At 42.0% G+C, this 26,751-nt stretch overlaps 1 protein-coding gene across 19 annotated transcripts in view; it reads right to left on the bottom strand.

Annotated features, from left to right (window-relative positions):
- Positions 1 to 26,751, bottom strand: part of unc80 (unc-80 homolog (C. elegans)) — a 71,018-nt gene that overhangs the window by 43,440 nt on the left and 827 nt on the right. For all 19 annotated transcript variants that reach the window (XM_086284601.1, XM_086284582.1, XM_086284583.1 and 16 more), the window contains exons 2-15: positions 26,646 to 26,694; positions 26,137 to 26,293; positions 24,743 to 25,083; positions 24,206 to 24,329; positions 22,610 to 22,674; positions 22,208 to 22,353; positions 8,841 to 9,114; positions 8,603 to 8,737; positions 8,304 to 8,520; positions 7,180 to 7,320; positions 4,334 to 4,602; positions 3,739 to 4,074; positions 3,508 to 3,639; positions 2,384 to 2,531 (exon numbers count right to left, since the gene is read on the bottom strand). In XM_086284601.1, coding sequence (XP_086140727.1) covers positions 2,384 to 2,531; positions 3,508 to 3,639; positions 3,739 to 4,074; positions 4,334 to 4,602; positions 7,180 to 7,320; positions 8,304 to 8,520; positions 8,603 to 8,737; positions 8,841 to 9,114; positions 22,208 to 22,353; positions 22,610 to 22,674; positions 24,206 to 24,329; positions 24,743 to 25,083; positions 26,137 to 26,293; positions 26,646 to 26,694 — 2,534 coding nt within the window. The remainder of the gene's footprint in view (positions 1 to 2,383; positions 2,532 to 3,507; positions 3,640 to 3,738; positions 4,075 to 4,333; positions 4,603 to 7,179; positions 7,321 to 8,303; positions 8,521 to 8,602; positions 8,738 to 8,840; positions 9,115 to 22,207; positions 22,354 to 22,609; positions 22,675 to 24,205; positions 24,330 to 24,742; positions 25,084 to 26,136; positions 26,294 to 26,645; positions 26,695 to 26,751) is intronic.

Raw genomic sequence — 26,751 nt, 5'->3', positions numbered from 1 at the left:
GGTTGAAACATTTACCGAACAGTTAACTTGGAAATCGATTAATCGTTTAAGCCTTTGATTTAAAAAATAAATAAACAAATTCGCTTGTGCATATACTGTTAAGATGAATATCTTGAGTCTTGAGTACTGTAATTCCCTCACACTGTAATTTTGCTGCAGGAATGACACATTTCCATATTAGCCTGTTGACAAGAGGCCAATGGGATTCTTCCATTAACTTTTTGAATTACTTTCGAAAAAAAGCTCTGTGGGAAATATAGGTGTATGATACTTAATGATTTCATTCAAAAGGATAAAGCTCCATAAAATTTTAGTGGTTTTTGATTTTGGTTTCACTGGTTTACAACTACAGTCATCTCAAAGCACATTTAGGGTAAAAATCATATTATATTAGAGAAAACCCAAATAATCAAACAGCCCTCTGTTTGCAGGACTTGGCAACAGCGGGAAGAAAGAAATCCCTTTTAACAGGAAAAGCCCTTCAACAGAATCAGGCTTAGGAAGGGGCTGAATGACTAATAAGGGAGTGAGGATTAATGCTAATGTTGCATGACTTTACAAAATCTCCCCTATATTCTTGTTTCTTTAGCTTGTTGGCAAATACCTAGCCTATGACACACTTATTTATAGTCCTGTGGAAAACTAACTATACCCTTACTGCTACCATAGGAATTAACAGGGTAACAGCCAGGTACTGCTAATCAGATGCACTTGAATAATTGATCATCAGCATCTCTATAAGAGGAGAAGTTGTCTCAGTTTGCTGCTCTGGAGCATCCAGGTGTGTTTTAACACAATGCCCCAATCTTCCCATGAAAGGTTGTCCAAGCAAAAACTGAAGAGCTACAACTCAGATTCTACAGGCCTCAGTTAGCATGTTAAATGTCAAAGTTCATGACAGTACAATTATAAAAAGACTGAATAAGTATGGCTTGTTTGTAAGGGCTGCCTTCTTCTCCCTAAAAAGAACATGGCAGCACAGTTTAGGTTTGCAGAGTTGCACTGGAAAAAGCCACAACACTTCTGAAAAAATGTCCTTGGGACAGATGAGACCAAAGTGGAGATGTTTAACCATAATGCACAAAACCAAACACAGCATATCAGCACAAACACCTTATACTGTAGCACATTAATGGAGGGGTGATGTTTGGGCTTGTTTTACAGCCACGGGACCTGGACACATTGCACTTATTGAATTGTCCATGAACTCCTCTGTATACCAAAGTATTCTAGAGTAAAATGTGGGGCCATCTGTCTGAAAGTCTGGATTAAACTAGGTCATGCAATAGGACAATGATCCCAAGCACAGCAGCAACTCTACAACATGACATGTGGTGGGACCTGAAGTGAGGTGTGCACAAATAAATGCCTGCAAACCTCAATTAACTGAAGCTACGTTGAAAAGAAGAGTCGACCAAAATTCCTCCATAGTGATAAGAAAGACTGGTGGGGTCATCCTTAAAACAATTACTTTACATTATTGTGTGTTTATTCTACAATTTATTTTAACAAGCTACTGAATGTTGGGGTGTTTTTAGTTTTCCAAAAATAATGACATACTGTAATTTGTCTTGTGTTCATCTCAGATTGTATTTACCTAATTAGAAGAACTGCTAAAGACCAGACCATTACTACTTATGTAAAGCTTCTATGTTAACCATAAACAGGTATCTTTCAGGCAGATGACGAAACCATAAGTGTAAAATGCTAACTCATTGTGTGGTGGTAAGACTCATTCCTGCAGCACTCTATTTCGATAACTTTAAGCTTATGTTCAGTTAAAATTCTTAATTTATCCAATACTTTGGTTTAATTTGGTAGTAATCACCACCCAGGATGCTAACATGCTCACACATAAGCTGCTAGCATGCTGATGTTTAGAAGGGTAATGTTAGCATGTTCAGTATCTTCCTGCTAGCATGCAAGAAATATTGTTAATTAGCACATAGCTGATGGAAATGTTGATTAGTTGCTAGCAAATTAGCATGCGGACAATGAACTCAGCGGTGAACATGCTAACAAACTTCTGTTTAGGAAGTGCAAATGATATATTTTTCTGTTATTGTGAGCATGTTACCATTCAGACTTGTATTTAATTCAAAGCATTGATGTAGCTGTAAACTTGTCAACATTTGTATTTCCCTACATTTTGTGGACTTAACGATTAATCGATTAATTTAAAAAAAATAATGCTCAAATTAATTAACAATATTTTTACCCCTACCACACGATTTTTCAGCAACAATCCAATATACGCAATCAAAGCCAGTGTTGTTCATCCTGTTTCTGCATTTATTACCAGCATTTATGATATTTTTCTTTGTGACTGTCTCGTATCTGCATCCCTCTCGCGCACACACACAAACACACACGCAGCACTTACTGTCAGTGATGGGCTCCATGCAGAAGCCCAGCAGTGCATGCAGGAAGTCGACTATGTTATTGAGGGAGTCTCTGTTGACGTACTCGCGCATAGTCAGGCGAAACTGAAGCTTGTCCAGCTTATACAGGTTGGTGAGGCAGTTCTGGGCCTGAAAGAAAGATTTTTAAAAATTAACTTCAAGAGCAAAGTTTCTGGCTGCTGGACTTTTTTTTTTTTTTAAATAAGTCAGCTAGCAATAAAGTGGCTTTCCTTTAAATTTAATTTACCATTGAAATTTTTATTTCCATCTTCAGTAGTTTATGCAGTTCTGAGAAAATGTATCTCCCCCCCTTCCGAGTAAGTACAAAATGCAATTTTTAAATTATGATTTAGTTCATTTAAAGGAAAAGTTCTTTAAACCTGCCTGGCCCTGTGTGAAAAACTAACTGAACAGCCTGTTTAAGCTCATGCCAAAGCATCTCATTCAAATTAAAGTCCAGACTTTCACTATGTCTCTCCAACACTTTCATTTTGTTTTTGTTTTTTTGGTTGTTTCTAACCATTCAGAGGTGGTGTGTTTTGGATCATTGTTAGTTTGATCCCAGATATGCGGGACTCAAACCTTCCACAAAGTTCAGTTTTTGTGTAAATGTAAATGTGACAAATATGCAAACAAACAAACAAAAAACAAACAAAAATACTTTTAAACAGCACTTTTTGTCTCCACTGTATGAGTGGAGGTGGGTTCCAAAGTGGCTTGCAGATCCTAAACCAAGTTAAAATACCACCCTCTCTGAATTGATTTTTAGATCACTATCAGCTGAGTCATCTGTAGATGTGCACTGGCAGTGAGATTAGTTGAAGAGCCAGTATTTGCAGCTAGGGTTTTGTGGCCTGCCTGAACTAATGCTATGTTTGTTTTTAATGAAAAAACCAATTGATTAGAATTAAAAAGAAATTGCGGCTGTCTCTCACTGAAGTTAGAAACTCAGCCCAGTGCTCCAGCCAATGAGTTTCATTTTTATTAAACTTTTATTACACCGAAGGAGCAATTCAGTAAATAATTAATAGGTAATGAATCGATGTCACCATCTGAAACTGTGTTTATTTGCACACATTCAAAGAATTAGAGAATAGAGAGTAACCTGCATCCTCAGGCGATCTCCTGATAGTCCTCGATGGCCCTCACCACAGCCGTAAGCACAGCCCAGAGACTTGACTATCTTTATGAGCATTGTCAAAGCCAGGCGGTGGGGGCTGAGGCCACCAGCTTCTTCCTGTTCCCAGTGAAGAGAAGCAAGAAAACACACAAGTTGAGACATTCAGGCATCCTACACCTTTACAATCTCACTCTAAACAAACCTGTTCAAACACACCTTTTTATCATCATCCTTATTATTTTTCACATCGTCCTTGCTCCCCTGCCCGCTCCCTCCACCACTTCCCCCTCCCCCTCCTCCTCCACCACCCCCTCCTCCACCTCCTCCAGCCCCTGCAATCGGCCCGCCTCCCTGGGCGACTCCTCCGAGGCCCTGAGCTGCCGCATCTTTGACACGAGCCTCTTGGTTCTCCTTGTTATCTGGCTTGGACAACTTGCCCATCCCGGGCACCACGCCCAGCTGCAGCAGGCAGTCGATGATGTTGAGAGCCACGTCGCAGATCCTGGAACTGATATCGTGGCTGAGAATGGAGTAAAGAGCTCTCAGGATAGCCTAAATTGGAAGAAGGAAGGCAAAGAAAGGGTGACAAAATCAGAGAATTATTTAGTTTGACCAAGAAGGTCCCAATAACATAAGAGAAATAATTAAGGAAACTGTAAAGTGTCTGTGATGTTATGACTTAAAAAGGAAAGCATCAGAATCGAGTCTGCTTGGAGTCCCACTGGTGACATAATTGCTTATTAGAGCAGCCAAATAGGGCCATAACTTCTAATAGCTGTATTTGCCCCCAGGGTCCAATTAAATCACTCACTGTGAGGTCCAACATGCCGTTTTTCAGCACAAAGTTATTGGTGCCCTCGATGTTCTCGCCTTCCTCCAGACAGGAGTAGTTGATACAGGAGTCAGTGAGGCTGCGCGGCAGGTTGGCGCATGCCAGCGGCTCCACTGGGATTTCAGGTACAGCCACGGGGTTGCAGAGTTTCTTCATGTGCTCAGTGAAGAAGTCGGCGTAGCCCACGTTAAAGGACGCAACTGTTGTGTTGAACGCCGCCATGGTGATGGTGGAGATCTGAGATCGAACTTTAGACAACAGAAAATCATTTTTTATTGAGTACACGGTCCTGGTTAATAGTTTTTCTAACTCACAGATCCTCGAGATCGCCCTCTTGTTCCACTTAGGTAGCTCCATAGTGCTTTAGCTCAACTGTTTTGTGGATCTGATGAATGGCTGTGGTTTTTCCAGTGATGTACAGATGGGTAGATAGAGACCTTTCTTGTATTATTAGTTCGATGTTTATCTAACTATGTTATGTTCCAGGTACAAAGGTCTGGACTTTGACTGTGTCATTGCAGAACTTTGGTTGTTTTCTTTTTCAGTCATCGCTGCTTTGTTTGAGATCATTCTCCTGTTGCATGACCCAGTTGGAACCAATAACAGCAGTCAGACAGATAATTTGGTAGACCATGAAGACTCATTGACTGGAAGCTGACCAGGTCCATAAAACAAGCCCAAATCATGACCCCACCACCACTGTGCTGCCAGTTTGTATGAGGTGGTTGTCTTGATGTGTTGAGTTCCATTTTCTCCAACTGTGGTGCTTCATACTACAAATAAACAACTCCACTTTGGTCTCGTCTGTCCAAACCACATTGTTACAGAAGTCTTGTGGTTGGTTCAGATGCAACTTTGCAAACCTAAACTGTGCTGCCGTGTTTTTTGTTTGTTTGTATGTTTTTTAACAGAGAAGAGGCTTTCTCCTGGAAACCTCTCCAAACAAGCCACACTTATCAGTCTTTTTGGAACTGTACTGTCATAAATGTTAAGATTTAACATGTTAACTGATGTCGCTCTTGGGTATTTGCTCGAACGTCTGCTCCTATAAAGTTTGCATTGCTGCATTCTGTGATCACAAACCTGAATGTTCCAGAGCAGCAAAAGGATAATGGATGTACTTAGTTTTCCACATACCTTTGCATTTTGCTCATAAAGTTATTCTTTTGGGTTTAGCTTTAATAGCTTCACATAAGGCACAACAGCCAGAAGGTTGTACAGAGATGTACTTGAGAAGAAATGTGTGTGAAACCTGTTTTTTTTTTTTTCTTTTTTTCACTTGGCACCATTTCACTTGCTGCATTCAAATTGTAAGAGATCAACACACACACAAAAAAAAAAAACCCTGGCACGCTCAGTTTGAGACTTTAATGATTAATTTAAGTGTTATTGTGTCTGATGTCACAGCACTCTGGCAAGGTCTTGGAACCTTTTACACAGAAGCAATAGAAAGCATCCAAACTGTGAAGATCATTAACTGGGATCGGATGTGAACAGTTGAAAACTGGGAGGCTCGGGTGGGTGATTACACCCACCGGGTCAATGATACTGATTAGGTGAGGTGTCTCCTCAGCGCTCCGAGGACACTTAAAGACAATAACCATCCCAGACACAGCTTGTTCTCCCTGCTGCCATCTGGCAAGCGATTCAAAAGCAACAATGGAACAATGGTTAATGTTGAAGCCCATGTGTCAACGAAAAGAAACCATTTCATTCTCGTATTTGAGTTCAGTCACTTATTTATTCTTCTCATATTTACGGTTGAATCTCTACAGTCCTGCATGTGATATGTACTGAATACAAAAGTGTCCTTTCTGCAAATTTGACCCTTTTGACAGCTTCCTCACAAAATGAGCCTGATACTTTGGTACTTTTCATCCCGGCAGCACCTCATGTCAAATTCAGCTCCTTTCTCGCTAAACCCAAACAGAAAGCGTGTGGCAGAGTGTGAATCAGTTTAAAAGCCGGTGCTCTTATTTTGTGTGTAGTTTGTGTGTAAATTAGCATTGTCACAACAATATTGCTGTTATATAATCCTGCCCTATTTCTGCTTTGCTCAGCGAGCCTCAAAGGGAGCCGGCAGCATCTGTCCTCCCTTTATTGTAGCTGATGGACACTAATGTGATCAGCAGTGGATAATTTGTTTATTTCGCTTTACTTTCAAATAACGTGGATGTTTGTGGTTCCTCTTGCACTCTGCCAGCATCTCTAAGAACTCATTTTGATTTGACGTATGCCGGCTTTAATTTGTCTCATTTAAAACATCTGTGATCTATCTTTTATTGTTTTTTAACCATCTACCAACAAAAGAGAGAGTTTAAACTGTGTGAGTGACATCATCTATGTTCTGTTGATTTGTTAAGCCTAGGAAAGACAAATCAATACACTGGTCTACTCATTTTGCTCATTCCTAGCACCATATTTGAGACTCTAACAGAGCAGCTTTGCATGATTCATGCTTCAAAATAATCCGTCTTCACCTCAGGCTGGGCTTTGGTGCAGTCCCTCCTCTTTTAAGCCAACTTTCTTCTGATTGGCTGCTCTGAGATGACCATATTACGCATATTCTCTCTCAATGATGTCATGCAGATCCAAGAGTATTAAAAAACTGTCTAAAAACAAGGATTTAGAGCAGCTTTTAGCTCTTTTTTTTTTTTTTTTTTTGGAAACTGTGGCCTTCATTTCCGGTGTATATATGACAGGAAACCAGGAAAGTCATAATAGGTCCCCTTTAAGACTCCTTCAGGTTTTTTAACATCTAGAAATTTAACTTTTGGGCTTGCTTTAAATACCTGCTCAGGCCCATATTTAAACCATCTTCTTACCCTCCTTGACGGTGTTGTCACTGTGGCTGTTAGAGTGGTCGGGCATGTCTCTGAGCAGCGAGTGGTGGGAATGAGAGTGTTTGGCACTCAGGCTGTCTGCATCTGCAGCTGTGTCTGTGCTGCCCCGCCGTGTGAATTTGCCTGGAAAGAGATGCAACAAATGGACACGTTTTAGGTCGAAAGCACACAACCAAATAACACAACTAAACGTGGACATCAGATGGAGCTGAAAAGAAAAGCTTAACTTTAAGCTCAGCAAACATCAAAGCCCACAGAGACAGAGTGCATTTACGTCCTGCCTACCCCAGAGAGTCTGTCTCTGCGGCTTTGGTGTTTGTTGAGCTGAAAGTTAAACTTTTTTTTTTTACCCAGCTGTATCTGATGTCCATGGTTTCCATCCATCCTCCACAGTCACTAGATCTTGATCCAGTAGAGCCCCTCTGGCATGTCCAGCCTAGAAATCAGCAGCAATTGTGTGATGCTATCATGTCAATGTGGACTTAAAGTCTCTAATGAATATTTCCAGCACCTTGTTTAGTCTGTACCATGAAAACTTAAAGCAACCTCTTTTGCAAGGTAAACAGTGTCCAATGAGTGTATTTCAATGTATAAATATTTGAGACATAAAGTGCTAAAATAATTATCAATGGCCAGCTACGGGCATTTTCATAATTTCTTTTATTTTTTAAGAGTTTCTGCTCTAATTAGCAAACTATAGGAGCAACAATTTGACCCTCCAGCAGTCATGGGTTTCAAATTATGACATGTTGTAAGAAGTATCTCATACTTATACACTATGACACAGACTTGAATCTTTCTAGCAGCAGCTCAGGTTAAGTGGGTTCATAACAGCATGGTAAAAGAGGACAGTAGGTTTTTTTTCTTAATGGAAATAAGCCTTTAAAAAGTCACTAACTCTTGAAAATAATAAAAATAATAACTGCTTTTGTGCCTTGAGCGAATGTTAATCTCCACTATTCAGTGAGAGCTCATAAGGAATACCAGTGTCAATGAAGTGACCTAATTCACCAGCTGACAGCCAGATCCAGACTAAATCCTCTGACTCATGAAAGCTCGGTGGAGTGGAAGCAAGACTTCAAACTGGTGGCATCCAATCTCATTACCCATGATGGTGGCCTGCCAGCCTCCACGTTCCAGGGCCCGCCTGTCGTCACCCAGGCCAGAGAAGCTTCCGAAGGAGAAGGTGCTGCGGGTGGGAGAGACGTCCAGGTGGTCATCGTGCAGCAGGAAGGGAACCCCCATCCGACGCTGGCGCTTCTTCCCCGTGTGATGGAAGGGGATGGAGCCCTTTCTCTCGCGGTCCTCGCGGCGGTTCTTAAACTGAAGTGGAACAACAGGTCCTCTCAATCACATGAATCTGTATTTATTGTTTTAGCTTAAAACATAAAGGCCAGTCTCTGACCTTCTTGAAGATGTTCATGCCCAGGTCGGAAGACAAGTCAGGGACAGCCTGCCGACGAAGGTTAGTCAGGGAAACCCTTGCAAAGGTCTCTGTGCTCAGAGATTTCCCCTCTTCATTGCATTTTAAGCTCATATCCTGCGAAAAATAAGAGAAGGCAAAGGTCACGAACCAGCAGGAGCAACACGGACATCCTAAAGATGGCTTAGAGGCGACTATTAAAGCTGTTTCGATGAGTGACCTGAGTCTTGTGGGTGTTGACCAGTGAGGGTGTCGCAGCCACCATGGAGCTGCTGCGTGGCCGTGGCAGAGGTGCAACCAAGGGCTCTGGGGGACGTTCAGGCCTCTCCTCCAGGATCTGCCTGAGGCGCTGCAGGTAGTACATCAAGGCCCAGTGCACGCCCTCCTCCGTCCAGTGCGGCTGCAGCAGACAGCGCAGCACAGCCACATCAAAATAAGTGGCGTAACGTGCCCGCTGGGCCAACGATGCTGGCAGGCCGGCAGGAGCTGATGTTCTGAAAGAAGAGAGAGGAAATAAAGGAAGTTTCACAGGTTCAACCTTTAAGATGGTGAAGTTTAATTTTAAAAGACAGTACAGAAATTAATCACGCACAGATTAAATCAATCTATGAAAGGAGTTCACCTAGTACGTGAAGGTATGCAGAATAAATCGGGCCCTTGCGGGGAGTTCAACAAGCAAGAGGGCACAACCAACTGTGATTGTGAAAGCTAGAAGCTAAATGAAGATATGTGTGCATCAAAGAGTTAAGCCTGTATTCGCCGTTTGTTTCAGAGCATTTTAACATTCGGGCACAACATATCCACACTTCCGCATAACTGGATGGGTGCTACATTGTCAGATAGATTTTGTGGGACTAAGAAAGAGTTGCCTTTATTACATCCGCTGTAACTGCTCTGCTCTGTGAAACCTGCAACTCTGACATAGCTAGAGAGATGTAACAGGTGACATGTAACCTGATTGCTCAATTTTTATAAAGTAAGAACAGCTTCTGCTATATCTGTGGTCTAATTTACCTAATAGCTGATGGCTTTTAGACCACAGTTAGTTTTAAGAAAAAGTTTAGCTCCTTAAACAAAAGTTACCGGGTGTAACTGGGTAGCAAGCTGTTCTGTTTCTATCTGCAGCCGTTTATGTCTGACAGTATTCCTCTGTTTTGGGATCTCTGTGTCCAAAAAGCCAGAGGTGAGGATAGTAGCAACAAGACCCACATAGAGAGCATATGCCAGTGACAATCAACATTCCCTCTAATTTTTCATGTGTCTGAGTGACACACAAACTCCCTGAGCGGCCACTTGGACCACAATGAGCAACATTAGACGTGTGTACTTTGGTCACGCCAGCATCGAATCGAGTTATGCAAACAACAAAGTTTTTTGCAGCTGTTTACTTAAAAATGCAGCCAAGGCGGTTTTTTAAATAAACATTTCAAACTATTTACAGAACAATCAGCTGTTCTGCATCAAATTTGATGCCACACAACTTGTTTGTGCCACTCCAAAAAATTATTTCTGTCCACTATGAGATAAAGAAGAACAACAGCCTGATACCTGCAGGCCTGACAACAGGAGATGTATCACTCCTGTATCACCTGTAACATTCAGTAGTCGCCTCATTGTTCTGACACACACAACAAAACTATTGACTACACTACACACTAACGACACAAGATTTGCGCTAAACGTCGCAAATCTCTCACATCTCAAAACACCGCCGTCACTCCTAAAACTTCCCCCTTTCTAAACAACTAAATGCCATGTTGCCTTTTCATTTTTTGATTGGTCAACATGGTACATTTTTCCACCAACAGGAAAGGCTGGGAAATTTTTTGATTTTGTTTTTGCTCACATACGGAGAGCGCTTTCGAGCGTTCTCCTTATAAAACGCCATTTTTACCAAACATTACATATATGTTTGGTAAATATATATATATATATTTTTATCATAACTCTGGTTTTACGTGGCCTATCAACACAATTTAAAAACTGGTATAAAGTCAACACTTTTCCCGTCAATTCTTCCGTCAGTCCTGCTCACATCTCCAATGGTTGTACACGTTGTCATTAACGTGGCTTCACTCCACATCAGCCACGCTGCTTCGCTAGCTAAAACACCGGTGTCGGCACATAAGGACGCTGTCGTAGCCTGTCAACGACGTTGATTAGCTGCGTATATACGAATGTGAATCGCATCATTGGCTGGACTATGGGATACGGTGGCATCGTTCTAATCCCATACTGGAGCAGCCAGTCACGTACTGACTAACACTGCAAAACAGAATTGTTAAAGTATTGATTTTAATTTCAATTCAGGTTAGATTTTTTTCCTGTGCGCAGAGACCGTGCTAGCAGTGCGCAATTGCGCACGCCCGCAGTTTAGAGCAGGGCTCTAGAGTGCGACCAATTTGGTCGCAAATGCGACCAAATTTTTCAGTGGTGCGACTAAAAAAAATATTTGGTTGCACCTGTGCGACCAACTGTTCGGGTAGCAAAAAGAAAAAAAAAAATCTGCAACCTTCCCTGTGGTCAACAACAGACACACATTTTGCCCCTATCGTGGACTAAACCAATCAGAGATAGTCAGGGGTGGGACCTCTCTGATTGGCCGTGGTCCAGTTGAAAGTGCAGGTGGAAGTGGGAGGTGAGTAGCTTGAATAAAGCGATATCAATTCATTATATCCTGAATCGACTTTTAAATATAACTGTGTTTTGCCAGAAACGCCAGATTCTCAGATTAAAGCTCACAAAACCATTTCAACAACAACCAAACAGCAAATGAGAGCAGGTACACGGATTCCACACAAAGACGTAAACACAGAACGGACCGACGCATCAGAATCAACTTTGTCTTTCTCGGCTTTCTCACCCGACGGCCCGTAGACGGACACGCTGTCGGAGCTTAGTGGTTCTGATGCGTCCGGTCCGCGCTGTGTTTACGTCTTTTTGCGCTGATTCTGAGCTGCAGGTTTTGTCTCTCTCCAACCAAAATTCACCGAGCCAGCAGCAAAAGAAGCAGCAAACTGCGCTTCACATTTGACCAATGTCGTCATGAATTTTGCTGTTTTGCTTCCACGACTATTAAAATCACACTCCATGCACAGCTAGCTCTCTCTCTATCTCTGTACTTCAAGAACAGTTTCCCGTCTCCAATCTCTGTTTTCTGTATTATTCATTCGCTTATTACCCACCAGTCTACCGTTGTTTACAGCGCTGTGGCTGCTGTCTTTTTCTTTTTTTCACTTAAATGACCTCGGACAAGAAAGCCTGTTTTTTCTGTTATTCAATACTGAAGAAATGTAAACTTTATATGCAGAACATTGTAGAATATTTTTAAGGTTATCTGCTATAAAAAGCCAGACCAGGAAAATCTCCTTCATGTTTTTCTGTGTTTTATTCTCAGTTACTTTCACACAAAGGCATCTGGTATGGGCTCAAAATGTGGTCATAAATATTTTGTACTTGTAAAAAAGATTTGTATGTGTAAAAAGAATTTGTGTGTGCGTAAAAAAGATTTGTATGTGTAAAAAGAATTTGTGTGTGCGTAAAAAAGATTTGTATGTGTAAAAAGAATTTGTGTGTGCGTAAAAAAGATTTGTATGTGTAAAAAGAATTTGTGTGTGCATAAAAAAGATTTGTTTGTGTAAAAAAGATTTGTGTGTGCGTAAAAAAGATTTGTGTGTGTAAAAAAGATTTGTGTGTGCGTAAAAAAGATTTGTGTGTGGACTTAGAAAAAAAACCCCCTGCAAGTTACAAGTACGGATTTTTGACCCTATTTTTCTTCCCTTCATCTGATTGGTCAATGTCATGTCAATCACAAATGTAACAATCCAATCAGAGAACAGATGGGTTTGGCTGTCGAGGGGCGCTTTTTTTGAACTGCAGGTCCTTGAAGGGAATAAATGCCCTTTTACATGCCAACCCAGCGTTTTCCTTCATCACCACGAAGGAAAACAGTCTGTGGTCGTCCGAGTTTGGTGATTTTTGTGTCACAGGTCTACGTGTTTAATACAGGGACTTCCACAGCCTTTTCAACAGCGCTGCGGACCGCGGGGTGGGGGCGGGCAGTGTTTTGGAAATGACAGTCTTCATTACAAAGCTTTCTTCGTTATGAATTAGCATACATGTTTTTATTGAACATTTGAAGAACTAGCAAAAAAAAACTAACTCTTGTAGAGGACATAAAGTCAGAGATAGAAAAGACAAGGAGCAGGTGCATCTAGTACAGGTAGAGCTGCTGCAAAAACCCACAGAGCCCAGCAGCCAGCATAACAAATTCTGGATCCTTTGCTTTTAGTTAGCATTAGCAGCGTATCCTGCATCTGATGTGAAAGGACTTTTATGCTGCGCACTGTGACTCACAGCAATGGTCCTGGGTCAGCCCTGACTTTGTGTTAAACTAATCCTAAAGTAATAATGTTATTTCTAACCACTGATATACCACAACTTTATCCTTTCAACAGCTACTGAAAGTTAGGGGACCTAGCTGCTATCGGATATTTATATAGCGATCCTCCAGCTTCAAACGGTATCACCCTTCAAGGACCTGCAGTTCAAAACAGCGCCCCTCCGACAGCCAAACCCATCTGTTCTCTGATTGGATTGTTACATTTGTGATTGACATGACATTCACCAATCAGATGAAGGGAAGAAAAATAGGGTCAAAAATCAGTACTTGTAACTTGCAGGGTTTTTTTTTCTAAGTCCACACACAAATCTTTTTTACACATACAAATCTTTTTTACACATACAAATCTTTTTTACGCACACACAAATTCTTTTTACACATACAAATCTTTTTTACACACACAAATCTTTTTTACGCACACACAAATTCTTTTTACACATACAAATCTTTTTTACGCACACACAAATCTGTTTTACACACACACAAATCTTTTTTACGTACACGCAAATCTTTTTTACACATACAAATCTTTTTTACGCACACACAAATTCTTTTTACACATACAAATCTTTTTTACGCACACACAAATCTTTTTTACACACACACAAATCTTTTTTACGTACACGCAAATCTTTTTTACACATACAAATCTTTTTTACGCACACACAAATCTTTTTTACACATACAAATCTTTTTTACAAGTACAAAATATTTATGACCACATTTTGAGCCCATACATCTGCTGTGATGTTCACAATTCTGATGAAGTCAGTACTGATAAATGATCAGAATTATAATATTTCTGAATGTCTGAGGCTAAGTTGAATTGAATCGGGACTTTGAAAACCGGAATCAAATGGATTATAGAAATCAGTGATGATACCCAGCCCTAGTGAGCAGCCTAGGCACGACAGACGTGGATGTAGCTGTAATAGGAAAAGAACTATTGCTAACTTTTCTGTTAAGTTAAGGCCTGATCCTTCTGAAATTCATTCATTCATTCATTCATTCATTCATTCATTCATTCATTCATTCATTCATGCCAGTGCTCTGACACGGTGTCATCAATCTTTGAATGCTGAAAAAGCACAGTGTATCCAGAAAAACACATTATATTATATAAATTATTATAAAATTTGTGTACACCTAACTTTTGTGCCGGTACGCCTAACTTTTTAAAGTTAGGCGTACCGGTACGCCCATGGCAAAAAGTTAGTCTTGAGCCCTGGTTTAGAGGGAACATTGGTGACAATATATGGTATATGACATTGATAGAGGTAAAAAAAAAAAAAAAAGAAGAAGATGAAAAAGCATGTAAAGGAGGAGCAAGGCGTGGGGTTGGGTTGCAAAGCAGCTTGCAGAGGCAGCAGCAAAAAGTAAGCAGTCTGTAGCAGCTTAAATTGTGCAGCCTACATGAGATTTGCTGATTCGATACTTTGAAGGGTGTCAGTGGAGTCATAAAAGGATAAAATCAGATGATCTGTCAGGACTTTCAGCTCAATCGATATGTTGTTTCATGGACAACTGAACCAGCATGTTGGAGAAATGCATGATAAAGTTCCAGTTGTACTGGCTGACAAACCAACCAGTAGCAGACTGCTGAGGTTGTAGTTGAAGACCAGTTCATCACTTTCATGATGAACTGGTCTCTAAACACTGCAGCTGCTCTCAAAGCTGCAGTGAAACTGTAAACAGTGGGACACAAACTGGACACAGTAGACTGTTGCTAGCTGCAGTCCTGAGGCACAACATTTTCACATAAATGATGCTTCTGCATCAGATCTACAGCATAACCTACGCCATAACCAGAACCCAATTTTAACCGTATGTTGCAACCTTTTACATAAGCTGACCTGCACCGCCTGAGAAATGTACGCTGGGTTGACACATACCATAATGACTTGAATGGCTGGAAGGTTACAGTGTTGAAACAAACAGAGTTTCCAGTTACTGTGTGATGTAGATTTTCCCATAAAAGCCTAAATCAAGCTTTACTCTGAAGGCGAACCTTCTCTATTTCCGGTGGACTACACCTCAGCTAGTAGTCGATGAGAAAAACTGACCTCTGAACGTGAGGTCAAGGTCACTGGAATTTGAAGTCATTGAGATTTTTAGTAGATGCACCTATGGCATTAATTTGACAAAAATGTGATTTCCTTCTTGAATTATCACATTCACATCACATTACTTCAGCTTAAACTTGTTCTCAACGCAGACAAAACAAAGCTCATGTTGTTTTCTAAATCAAGAAAATGGGCCCAAACAATCCCATCAGTAACCACTCTTGAAGGTAATAAAATAGAGTTGGTTCACACCCATAAATATCTGGGAATCTTAATTGATGACTCGCTCACCTTCAAACCACATGTAGAGAATCATGTGAAAAATCTGAAGTTAAAACTGAGATTTTATTTTCAAAATAAGTTGTGTTTCTCTTTTAGTACAAAGAAGCGGCTTGTTGCTGCGACATTTTTGCCTGTGCTGGATTATGGAGATATTGTATATACAGTGGGGCAAAAAAGTATTTAGTCAGCCACCGATTGTGCAAGTTCCTCCACCTAAAATGATGACAGAGGTCAGTAATTTGCACCAGAGGTACACTTCAACTGTGAGAGACAGAATGTGAAAAAAAAATCCATGAATCCACATGATAGGATTTGTAAAGAATTTATTCGTAAATCAGGGTGGAAAATAAGTATTTGGTCAATAACAAAAATACAACTCAATACTTTGTAACATAACCTTTGTTGGCAATAACAGAGGTCAAACGTTTACTATAGGTCTTTACCAGGGGCCTGTTCTTCGTACGTCGCTTACTACATCCAAGATCAAATGACACATCCAAGACCAAACCATCGCGCTAACCGTGAGCTCGCTAATCCGGTTCCCCGAACACGCCTGCTGTTGACGATTAGTACAGCTGGACGCAGTAATGTGACATCACTGGGTGTCGTAAAAGGGGCTACGCATCGATAGTAGAAACATTGATCGGCAACCCGCTGATTGGTCGGCGAAAATGTCGAAGGGGCGTGCTCGGTATTTTCCGGCAGCAGAGCAAGAACTCATGAGTGAGGGATTTCAGGAGTTTCAGAGTTTAATTAAAACGCAAGAGAACACTGCAAAGGCTGCAGAAGCAAGGAGAGAGGGCTGGCAGAAAGTTGCTGACAAATCAAACTCGTAGGTAATTTAATAATAATACTAATAATAATGGATTGGGTTCATATAGCGCTTTCCAAGGCACCCAAAGCGCTGTACGATACCACTATTCATTCACTCCCACATTCACACACTGGTGGAGGCAGCTACGGTTGTAGCCAGGCTGCCATATCGTGCCATCGGCCCCTCTGGCCAACACCAGTAGGCGGTAGGGTAGATTTATCATATGACACTATATTGTCCAATATCATATGGCATTATATTATATTATAATATGTTATATTATATCCCCTTTCACATTAGAGCCACAACAGGACCCACAAGAACATGGGAACAAGTAAAAGTGGAATACAGGAGTATTCTACAGAATGGTAATATTTATCACTTAGATTGCTTTTCGTCTCTTGGCAAGGTAATACTGGCCTGTAATACTCTGTTAGTTTGTTCATAACAGCAACCAAGAAAAGGGCAGAGGAAAAAAAGACAGGTGGTGGTCCTGCACCCCCTCGTCAACAAGTTGGTTAAGTAAATAATACCCTCACGGGAATATCGATATCTCTCAATGAGCACACTGTCGCGCTGAGCTAAAGGATCCTGTCTATCCCGCAATATACGCTGAATTCTGAGGACTCTCCTTATCAATCTTGCACCTTCCGCAATGGGTGGCTCGCGTATATGGACAGGACATGGCTGCGACAGGCTTCCCAAATCCACCTTCGCTTTTATAGCCGTGGTCTCTCATCTTGATTACACGAAGTAATTTACAATTACTACTCTGAAATATGAATTACATCTGTAATAATCACATACATGTAATAGAATGTTAATAGTTCATTTCCCTTTTTTAGGAAATGACCTGTATGTATCTGTGTGACATCAATAAAAGGATCAAGTGCTGCATTATCTTTAGTTACATTGATAATATTTATTTATGGTGAAACAGTGGAAAAATATCGCTGTTGCTTTCGTATAAATGAAGCGGACATACCTGCGTGGCCGCGATCTAATCCTGTTTACATAAAGTAAACCTGCTCCCGAGCAGGTTTACGCTTACGGCTCTGTTGCTATGACAGCAAGTCCCGGATGAGCTTCGGGGAACCGAACGATCCGGGATCACGCGAAATCGTCAACAATCTAATCCAGCTAACTTACTTAGCGCAGTACGAAGAACAGGCCCCAGGTTTGCACACACAGTAGCTGGTATTTTGGCCCATTCCTCCATGCAGATCTTCTCGAGAGCAGTGATGTTTTGGGGCTGTCGCCGAGCAACACAGACTTTCAACTCCCGCCACAGATTTTCTATGGGGTTGAGGTCTGGAGACTGGCTAGGCCACTCCAGGACTTTCAAATGCTTCTTACGGAGCCACTCCTTTGTTGCCCGGGCGGTGTGTTTTGGATCATTGTCATGTTGGAAGACCCAGCCTCGTTTCATCTTCAAAGTTCTCACTGATGGAAGGAGGTTTTGGCTCAAAATCTCACGATACATGGCCCCATCCATTCTGTCCTTAACACGGATCAGTCGTCCTGTCCCCTTGGCAGAAAAACAGCCCCATAGCATGATGTTTCCACCCCCATGCTTCACAGTAGGTATGGTGTTCTTGGGATGCAACTCAGTATTCTTCTTCCTCCAAACACGATGAGTTGAGTTTATACCAAAAAGTTCTACTTTGGTTTCATCTGACCACATGACATTCTCCCAATCCTCTGCTGTATCATCCATGTGCTCTCTGGCAAACTTCAGACGGGCCTGGACATGCACTGGCTTCAGCAGCGGAACACGTCTGGCACTGCGGGATTTGATTCCCTGCCGTTGTAGTGTGTTACTGATGGTGACCTTTGTTACTTTGGTCCCAGCTCTCTGCAGGTCATTCACCAGGTCCCCCCGTGTGGTTCTGGGATCTTTGCTCACCGTTCTCATGATCATTTTGACCCCACGGGATGAGATCTTGCGTGGAGCCCCAGATCGAGGGAGATTATCAGTGGTCTTGTATGTCTTCCATTTTCTGATGATTGCTCCCACAGTTGATTTTTTCACACCAAGCTGCTTGCCTATTGTAGATTCACTCTTCCCAGTCTGGTGCAGGTCTACAATACTTTTCCTGGTGTCCTTCGAAAGCTCTTTGGTCTTGGCCGTGGCGGAGTTTGGAGTCTGACTGTTTGAGGCTGTGGACAGGTGTCTTTTATACAGATGATGAGTTCAAACAGGTGCCATTCATACAGGTAACGAGTGGGGGACAGAAAAGCTTCTTACAGGAGACGTTACAGGTCTGTGAGAGCCAGAGATTTTCCTTGTTTAAGGTGACCAAAGACTTATTTTCCACCCTGATTTACGAATAAATTCTTTACAAATCCTACCATGTGGATTCATGGATATTTTTTTTCACATTCTGTCTCTCACAGTTGAAGTGTACCTCTGGTGCAAATTACTGACCTCTGTCATCATTTTAAGTGGGAGAACTTGCACAATCGGTGGCTGACTAAATACTTTTTTGCCCCACTGTATGAATACTTCTGCTCAATGTCTTTGAATGGTTGATACTGTGTATCATGCTTCTCTGAGGTTCATCACTAACCGCAAATTTCAGACTCACCCTGTAAGTTATACTCTCAGGTAGGATGGCCTGCTTTGGCAAGTCGGAGGAACTTTCATCTATATAGTTTTATATATAAAGCAATACTTGGGTTGCTACCTTCTTATATATGTTCCCTGCTTACAATGAAACATGCTGGTCAGTATTCTCTTCGTCTGCATGGTTACTTGTTGCTTTCTGTTCCATTTGCCTGAACTGAATTTGGTAAAAGAGCTTTTGTCCACTTAGCATCCTCGGCTTGGAACAAACTGCAGAACGAATGGAAAATGACTGAATTCATTTTATTAAGTGCTTTTAAATCTAAACTACGAATCCTTAAGGCCAAGTCCATAACACGCAACTGTTTCAATTAGATTGATTGTCATTTCAACTGATTTTTTTATTTTTATTTGAATTTAATTTAATTTTTTCATTTATTTTTGCATGTGTGTTGTTGCTGCCTGTGTTTAATTGAGTAATTTCTGTAACTGTGGGACACTTGCTGCTGCCTATCTTGGCCAGGTCTCCCTTGAAAAAGAGGTTTTTAATCTCAACGGGATCTTCTTGTTCTCAGAAAAACATAAAGGTCACTGAAAGTAGCTGAAATTTAAGCTTGATTTTTAGTGCCTGAAGGTATCAATTTCAAGATTCTACATTGCCTCCTTCTCGAGTCACTGCATTCACAAACTTGGGTGTCCACTCTGCCCAGCTGCCTAGCAGGCTGATGACAACATAAGAAAAACTATAGGAAATCATGGCGCATTACTAGCGACCAAAGCAATCACTAGGAGGATTATGGTGCAGGAGCTTCTTTGCAGCAGTTTCACCCAGCAGGAGCAAAAACCCCTCCAAGAACAACCACCACTGACTTTGGTTGTATCACATCCAATATGGGGGACAACTCCTAGGCAATGTGTGCAAGACATCAGGTGAGAAATCTCAACACAAGTGGATAAAAGTAGCAGATATGGAATAGAACACGGACTGTAGAATGAACAGACACATGCAGTTAAAGTCACCTTTTCACATATGTGCTCATACACATCTCAGCATTTAAGTATTAGTTATTATTCATCTCTGGCTCTCTTCCACAGCATGCCGCGTCACCCCCAACCGGAAGATGGCCGCGCCCTCCTGAGCCTGGTTCTGCTGGAGGTTTCTTCCTGTTAAAAGGGAGTTTTTCCTTCCTACTGTCGCCAAAGTGCTTGCTCATAGGGTCATATGACTGTTGGGGTTTTCTCTGCTTTTACCTTACAATAAAAAGCGCATTGAGGCAACTGTTGCTCTATATCAGGGGTCCCCAATCCCAGTCCACGAGGGCCGGTGTCCCTGCAGGTTTTAGATGTGTCCCTGATCCATCACAGCTGATTTAAATGGCTAAATGACCTCCTCAACATGTCTTAAAGTTCTCCAGAGGCCTGGTAATGAACTAATCATGTGATTCAGGTGTGTTGACCCAGGGTGAGATGTAAAACCTGCAGGGACACTGGCCCTTGTGGACTGGGATTGGGGACCCCTGCTCTATATGAATAAAACTGAACTGAATTAAAAGGCACTTTACAGTAAACTATCCCTAAGTAGCTAAACTGAATATCATGATAGCAATGCCAAAAGCCGTAACTACATATATAATTACACTACATCACAACCTTTTGTGTTATATTAGACTGTGATCAACTCCTGCCACATTGCTTCATTAACAATGCATCAAAGGAGGATGATAAACAAGGACAGAGCCCCCCTTCAGCATCATTGGAAGAGGAGCAGAGAGGGAGGGAGGGAGGGAGGGAGCTCCAGCCTACGTGAGTCCACTATAAATAAGCAGGAATGAAGGTCAGCAGTTGGCGAGCTGCAAAGGAGTTACCACAAACTGTGAAGAAACATATTGATACTGTAGGAGAGGCAGACGTAGCTGGCCATTTAATCCCAGCCGCTGTAATAAATGGAGCAGGAAGTGCTGGTCGATATGTACATGAATCACTTTGAGAGCGGGCGGCGAAGGCAGGCTGTATCATGTTTCACCGTCTAGCCAACACACTCACACATACACACTCACTCTCCCTACTGCTATTGTGTCAGGTTGCCACAGAGACCGCGTGACGACAGCCACCCCGGTCCTCCGACTCCATGCGGTAGGAGAGGATGCAGCAGCCAGCGGTTGCCATGGAAACTGCCTCAGCATCAGCAGTGCTGCGCGGATTGCGGTGGTTGAGTAAGCTGCATTACTCGCAGCACCCGGTGCCGGAAATTATTTTATCAGTGCGGTGCAGCGCAGAGGTGCACGAACAGCCTGGTGACTGGCAGATGTAAATGTAAACCGTCCCTCAGAGACCTGGAGTCTGGTGGGGTAGGTGGGGGAGGCGGGGGGTATTTTTGATCAGGAGAGCGTCAAAACTCTCCCTTGCTGCATGTCTGATTTACATTCAGCTCACTGTCCTCCTCAATCCCGCAGTCAGCCTGAAAATCCCACTGCACGCATGAAGAAAGCAATTAATTTGTCTTTGTTAAGCAGGGAAAGAGGAGGGATAGATCCTCCATCTCCTGCATTACCATGTAACCACTGCTCAAACCCTGTGGTGCAAGGATGTGTGCGGATATAATTGGCTCGGGGGTGTTTTTAGGAGGCGAGGGGGTTGGTTTCCGGGCTTGTTTTGATTTTCAGTCAGCTGCCGGCTGTCAGAAGGATTGCGAAAAAGCGTCGGAGTGACATGCTTGGTTGTCAGAATGAGCTAAGATGAGCAGCGGAGGGCTTAGGATGGAAATAAACCTGCCAGTGAGGAACTTCTTTGCTGGTCAGATTTGGTGTAATTGTAAACTTTTTATTTTTTATTTTTTGCCCTGCCTTTGCCAAAGAGAGCTTGAGAGAGACTGAGCCTTGGCCTGGAAGTGGGCACACCAAATCAAGCCAGGCCAGGGACTATGCCAGCATTAGACATGTAGCACATTACTTCAGCGTAATTACCCTGGATATGTGGGCAAAATGTCACATGGGTTTGCTGATGCACAACAGGAAAAGAGCTGTGGTTGTGTGCGTGAGGGACGAGACAGTACTGCTTGAAGCAACATATTACACAGGGGGGAAGTGGATCTATTCATGTACCCTAGCTCATCGCAAGCTAGCAGAGCGAGGCGTGTGGTGCAGTGGGTTTGACAGACGCTGCTGCGGGGCTCGGTGTTTAGCCATCAACAAGACGATGGCACCAGCTCCGTGTCAGTGCAGGTCATGTCTGCACTGCTTCAACCCTCAACTGGCTAAAGCGTGGAAAAATTAGTCATTTCCGAGAGGTTTTATGAAAGCAGCGCCTCCAATATTGATCGTTTATAAATCAAAAATAATGCTTGTGTGATTTCCTCTGTGGGTCTCTATTAATACAATTATCCATTTGTTTGGTAAGTTAAAATTGATGCTTCAACACGTTTCACTGCTTCTTGAGGGGAAACTGAATAACACATGCTCACTTTTTCTTGGAAGGGCCTTTGACCGGTGGGGGTTGCTGTTGGGAAGGGCCACCTTTTTCCACTGAGTTACCACGACGACAACTCTGCTCCCCGACTGACGGGGAGGAGGAATCTGATTGGGTGGCTTCGCAAACCACCTGGAAGCCCTGTGGGTAGGAAGAGAGATAGAGATGGATATCAGGAAGACAGACAGGCAGACAGTTCCTGATAATTAAAGGCTCTGAGGTTGGAGTGTGGTTTCTGTCATGACCCCGGCTCACCGTGCTAATGAATATTAACAGCCAGCCCCAGGGGGAACATTGGAAAAGGGGAGGGGAAGAAGCCTCAGACTCTTGCCCGAGCACATTCAATCAACATGGGAAGCAGAATCTGACAAGATATGGGCTGAAAACGTTAGCTCACCGTGGGACCCGGGTTGCCTGATCCACAGGGGCTGCACTGGTTGTTGACTGGGGAGTTCCTCTTTGCTGTTTAGACAGGCATAACAGTATACATGTGTTAATTCTGAGCAAATAAAAATAGATTATCTCTTAACACACTAATTCCCAACCAGGGGTACAAGTACCCCAGAGGGTTCTTCTGCAGTAGGCAGCAGACACCTGGAATGATTCGTTTCACTATTTATAGAACTGAGTGTCCTATGACTAAATATGTTAGCTAACGTTATGGATTGTGGTTCTTTCACACCAAAAATAGGAGGGTCTGGTTGGCTGGTGATTGCATTGAAGGTTTTTGCTGTTCGATTGCAATTATTGCCGCCTAATTTATAAATGCAGAAGGATTGCAAACACAATATAATCAATCTAAGTCAGTCTGCGCCAATAACCGTAACTCGTCTGTGACACTCTATTTGTTTTTTGTAAAGATTTTTTGGGGCGGCATTGTTACATTACTTTGATAGTAGAGCAGTAAATCTGTGAGGTTCCTCATGGAATTTGTTAGTGTGAATTTCTTTGTATGTAGATTGCAAAGGATTTGCAATTTTTACAGATTTATCACAGTTAATCACAAACAAAATGCATGTAACTACCAAGCTTAACCCCGTCAATCACAAACTGACAGCAGATTGACTCCATCTTATTGTGATTGAAATGCTGGATAACTAGTCAAAACTGTTAGCTAACTTGGTGTATTAGCAGTTGAAATAGCAAAAAGGTACGAATGACCAAATTGCCAAAGCTGTTAGCTAACTGTTTAGATTGAACAGTTGAAATATAAAAGTATATATAACTAAAGAGATGAAATTGTTAGGTGACTGTGCAAATAACACTGTTAGCCTAATGTAACAGATAAAAAGCTGTATTACAGCAGCTAGCTAAAGCTATGAAATGAACACCAGTGATTTAGCTGCCATGTTGCCGGAAGAAAACTGTTAGCTAACTTTGTGTATTAACAGTTTTAAATAGCAAAAAACAAACAAACATTTAAATAGTTTAAATTAATTCTTTTTCTTTCTTTCTTCAATTAAGAATTAACTGTGTGTGCAACAGTTTATTTATTTATTTAATTTATTTATGTATTTATTTGTTTTCTTCACTGAGTGTGTTTTTTGTTGTTTTGGGTTATTATGTTATGGTTTTCTTAATTGTTTAAAATAATAAAAAACTTTAATTAGAAAAAAATTGTTTAAATTAGCCAACTACAAAAATATAACACCAGCAAACATAATTCTATATATTAAATTGCTGTTAAATAGAGTATTAGCTTAGGGCAGTAGATAAAAGGTTGAAATTATAAGCTTATTTATGGTTAACTAACTATAATTGGGACACGGTAAACTAAAAGTATCCCAGATTTAGGTTAAAATTAGTTCAGCTGAACATCTTAAACATGAAAGATGTTAAGGAGGAATATCTGACACAGATGCATGGGTTATATATTAGGAATACGATTAAGAACCACTTTATATACTCTATATATTATATATATAGCCCTTAAAGATAGCGGCGATTTCTCAAAGATAGTAGGAATTTCTTTAAAAAGTGGGAATTTCTTCACCTGTAACAATGTTTCTGACAGGTTTGATGAGGGCAGTAAAAGCAGGGATGTCAGGCAGGCGGTGCTCCCACATTGGCTGCCATATTACCAGACCACTAGCCAGTCTGAAGGTCAAGTCTGACTCCTGGAAAAAGGCAACATATTTACACATTTCTTTCCTCAAAACAGCCTGTAAACACCAGAAACAATTATTCTGTCTTGGTTAAATGTTTTGTGTTGTTAAGATTCTTAAACCTCCGTTACAACATGCTAACAAGACAAGACAGTAATTCCCTGCACAGCTGGGAAACAGTGCACTCCCAGGAGTAATATAAGCTGACCCTTTCATCTGTGTGCACACACAGATCAATAGGCACAGGGTGATGCTGACTGCAAGTACTAAATTAAGCAACACAGGGGTTGCTGAAATTAATCACAAAATTCTCAAAATTATAAATAGTCTAACGCCACAGATTAACACAATGCCTGTGCCATCCTGGCTCTCTGTTACAAAAATCAATTTCAAGGCCGTACACATTTGCATCCGCAGTTACAGACCTTTATCCGATGAACAAGCGGTGCAAACAGGAACACAAACAGCTCTACTGTTGCCATGCTCTTTTGGAATAGTTTGGTGCGAGTATGCTCATCCTCCTCCAGCAGGGAGCCGCTGTGCTGTTGTCCTAACCCGCCCAGGCCCGAGCTGGAGCAGGAGCTAGGAGCTCCCGGGGAGGAACCCTGGTTCCCCACAGGCTGGAGGAAGGCGCTACTGCTGCTGCCCCTGGACCAGCCGTGGCTCAGGCTGGGCTCATGGTTGCACTCCTGTGGGGCCTCCAGCAGCATCCAGTGCAGCGTGTGGAGCAGCTTGGTCTCCGCCACACCCAACTTGTCCTGGTGACCTGTGATGTAACCGAAAGACAAATACTAAACACACAGACACTTTTTTATCTGCTTAAACATGGCTGGCCTGCCAAAAGTCACCTGCAAGTGGACTCCAGAGAGAAACCAGAAAGCTTCCACTACCAAAAAATCTTGCATGCCTACAAACTGGTCATATTTGATGGTGACCTGTAATTTCCTGCTTCTAAATTTAAACTGAGGTTATTGTCCTCAACCCTAATAATCTAAGAAATATGATATCTAACCAGATGCTTACTCCAGATGGCACTACTTAGGCCTCCAATAACACAGCGAGGAATCTTTGAGTCCTTTTTGACCAGGATACGTCCTTAACTTCACATATTAAACAAATATGTTGGACTGCTTTCTTCTATTTGTGCAATTTCTCTACAATTAGAAATGCCCTTTCTCAGAGTGATGCTAAAAAACTAGTTCATGCATTTCATTACTTCTAGACTGGAATACAGTAATTCCTTATTATCAAGCTGTCCTAAAAACTCTCTGAAAAGCCTTCAGTTGATCCAAAATACTGCAGCGAGAGCATTGACAGGGACTTAGCCAGTGCTTTGGTCAAAGGTGGAGTGACAGGAGAACCAATCTAGCATGTTCTTGCATGAAACCTGAGCTCCCAAAGGAGAAACCCTCAAGGACAACAAGCCGCACAACAGGAGGGATCTGACCTGGATTGAATGAAGGACCCTCTTACTGTGTGGCAACAGTGATTTTCACTTGAAGGCGTATAACAGCTTAGTTCAAAGCCTGCCACCTCCTACTTAAAGAAAGTGTCAAATCCTGCTCAATAATAATGCAAACAGTGGCTCATTCATGTTTCATGTCTGACACATGGAAGTCACATGGAAGGATTTGATGCTTTTCTCTCCTGTTGTGTGCAGGCCATTTTAATCTCATAAATATTAATTCTATCATTTGCCTTTCTGTCCTTTTAAGCGATGATCTCTGAAAGAAGCTAAAAGGAGAATCAGATTTGTGTTTTGGCGATTGGGTATGACCTGGATGAAGCTGTCAGCTCGATTGGACTAAAGCGTCCTCACCAAGCTTGTTCCTGTTAGACAGCAGGATGGAGGTGCAGTGGAGTACGTGAGGCAGCGCCGCCTGGACCAGCTCCCAGCGGGAGATGCTCTGGATGGCCTCTGACAGGGCCGGCGACAGCCCGTGGAGCTTGTTCTCCACCAGCACTCGCTCAAAGGACTGGGGACGCAGCCAAAGGAGAGAGAAAAAAGAGGAGAAGAGAGACATCAGGCGGGCAACTTAAGCCTCTTTCTTTGACTATCTAAATGTCCCACATGGCCCCGAGCGAGCAAAAGCCTGTGGGAGAGACAGTGGAAGCTCTGTTTGGATCCAAAGGGATCTGGAGAAGCGTCATTATGGATATGAGTCTAGCTCGAGGGTAATGGGAGGAAGCACGGGGGCAAAACTAATTTGCTAAATGCAAAATCAAGAGCTCACTTGATTTGCAGGTGCATTAAGGTAAAAACAGATTACTGGGAAGGGAAGCGATTATTTCCCCTCATCGTGCACATGGTATTATGAAATGACTTACCACACAGGATGCCTCATACTGTTTTCCCAACTTTGGCCGCAGAAAAGCACTGAAAGACATCAACAGAGTGCTTGTGAGAGATTAAAAAAAGGACAAATGTAGGTTA

The sequence above is a fragment of the Aulonocara sp. 'chitande type north' Nkhata Bay genome, linkage group LG23 (assembly GCF_057382095.1).
Source record: "Aulonocara sp. 'chitande type north' Nkhata Bay isolate Kocher_YH1m ecotype deep benthic linkage group LG23, A_spYH_male_GT1.1, whole genome shotgun sequence".
Lineage (NCBI taxonomy): Eukaryota > Metazoa > Chordata > Actinopteri > Cichliformes > Cichlidae > Aulonocara > Aulonocara sp. 'chitande type north' Nkhata Bay.
The sequence above is the reverse complement of the archived record's forward strand: the minus strand, read 5'-3'. Positions and strand labels throughout refer to the sequence as shown.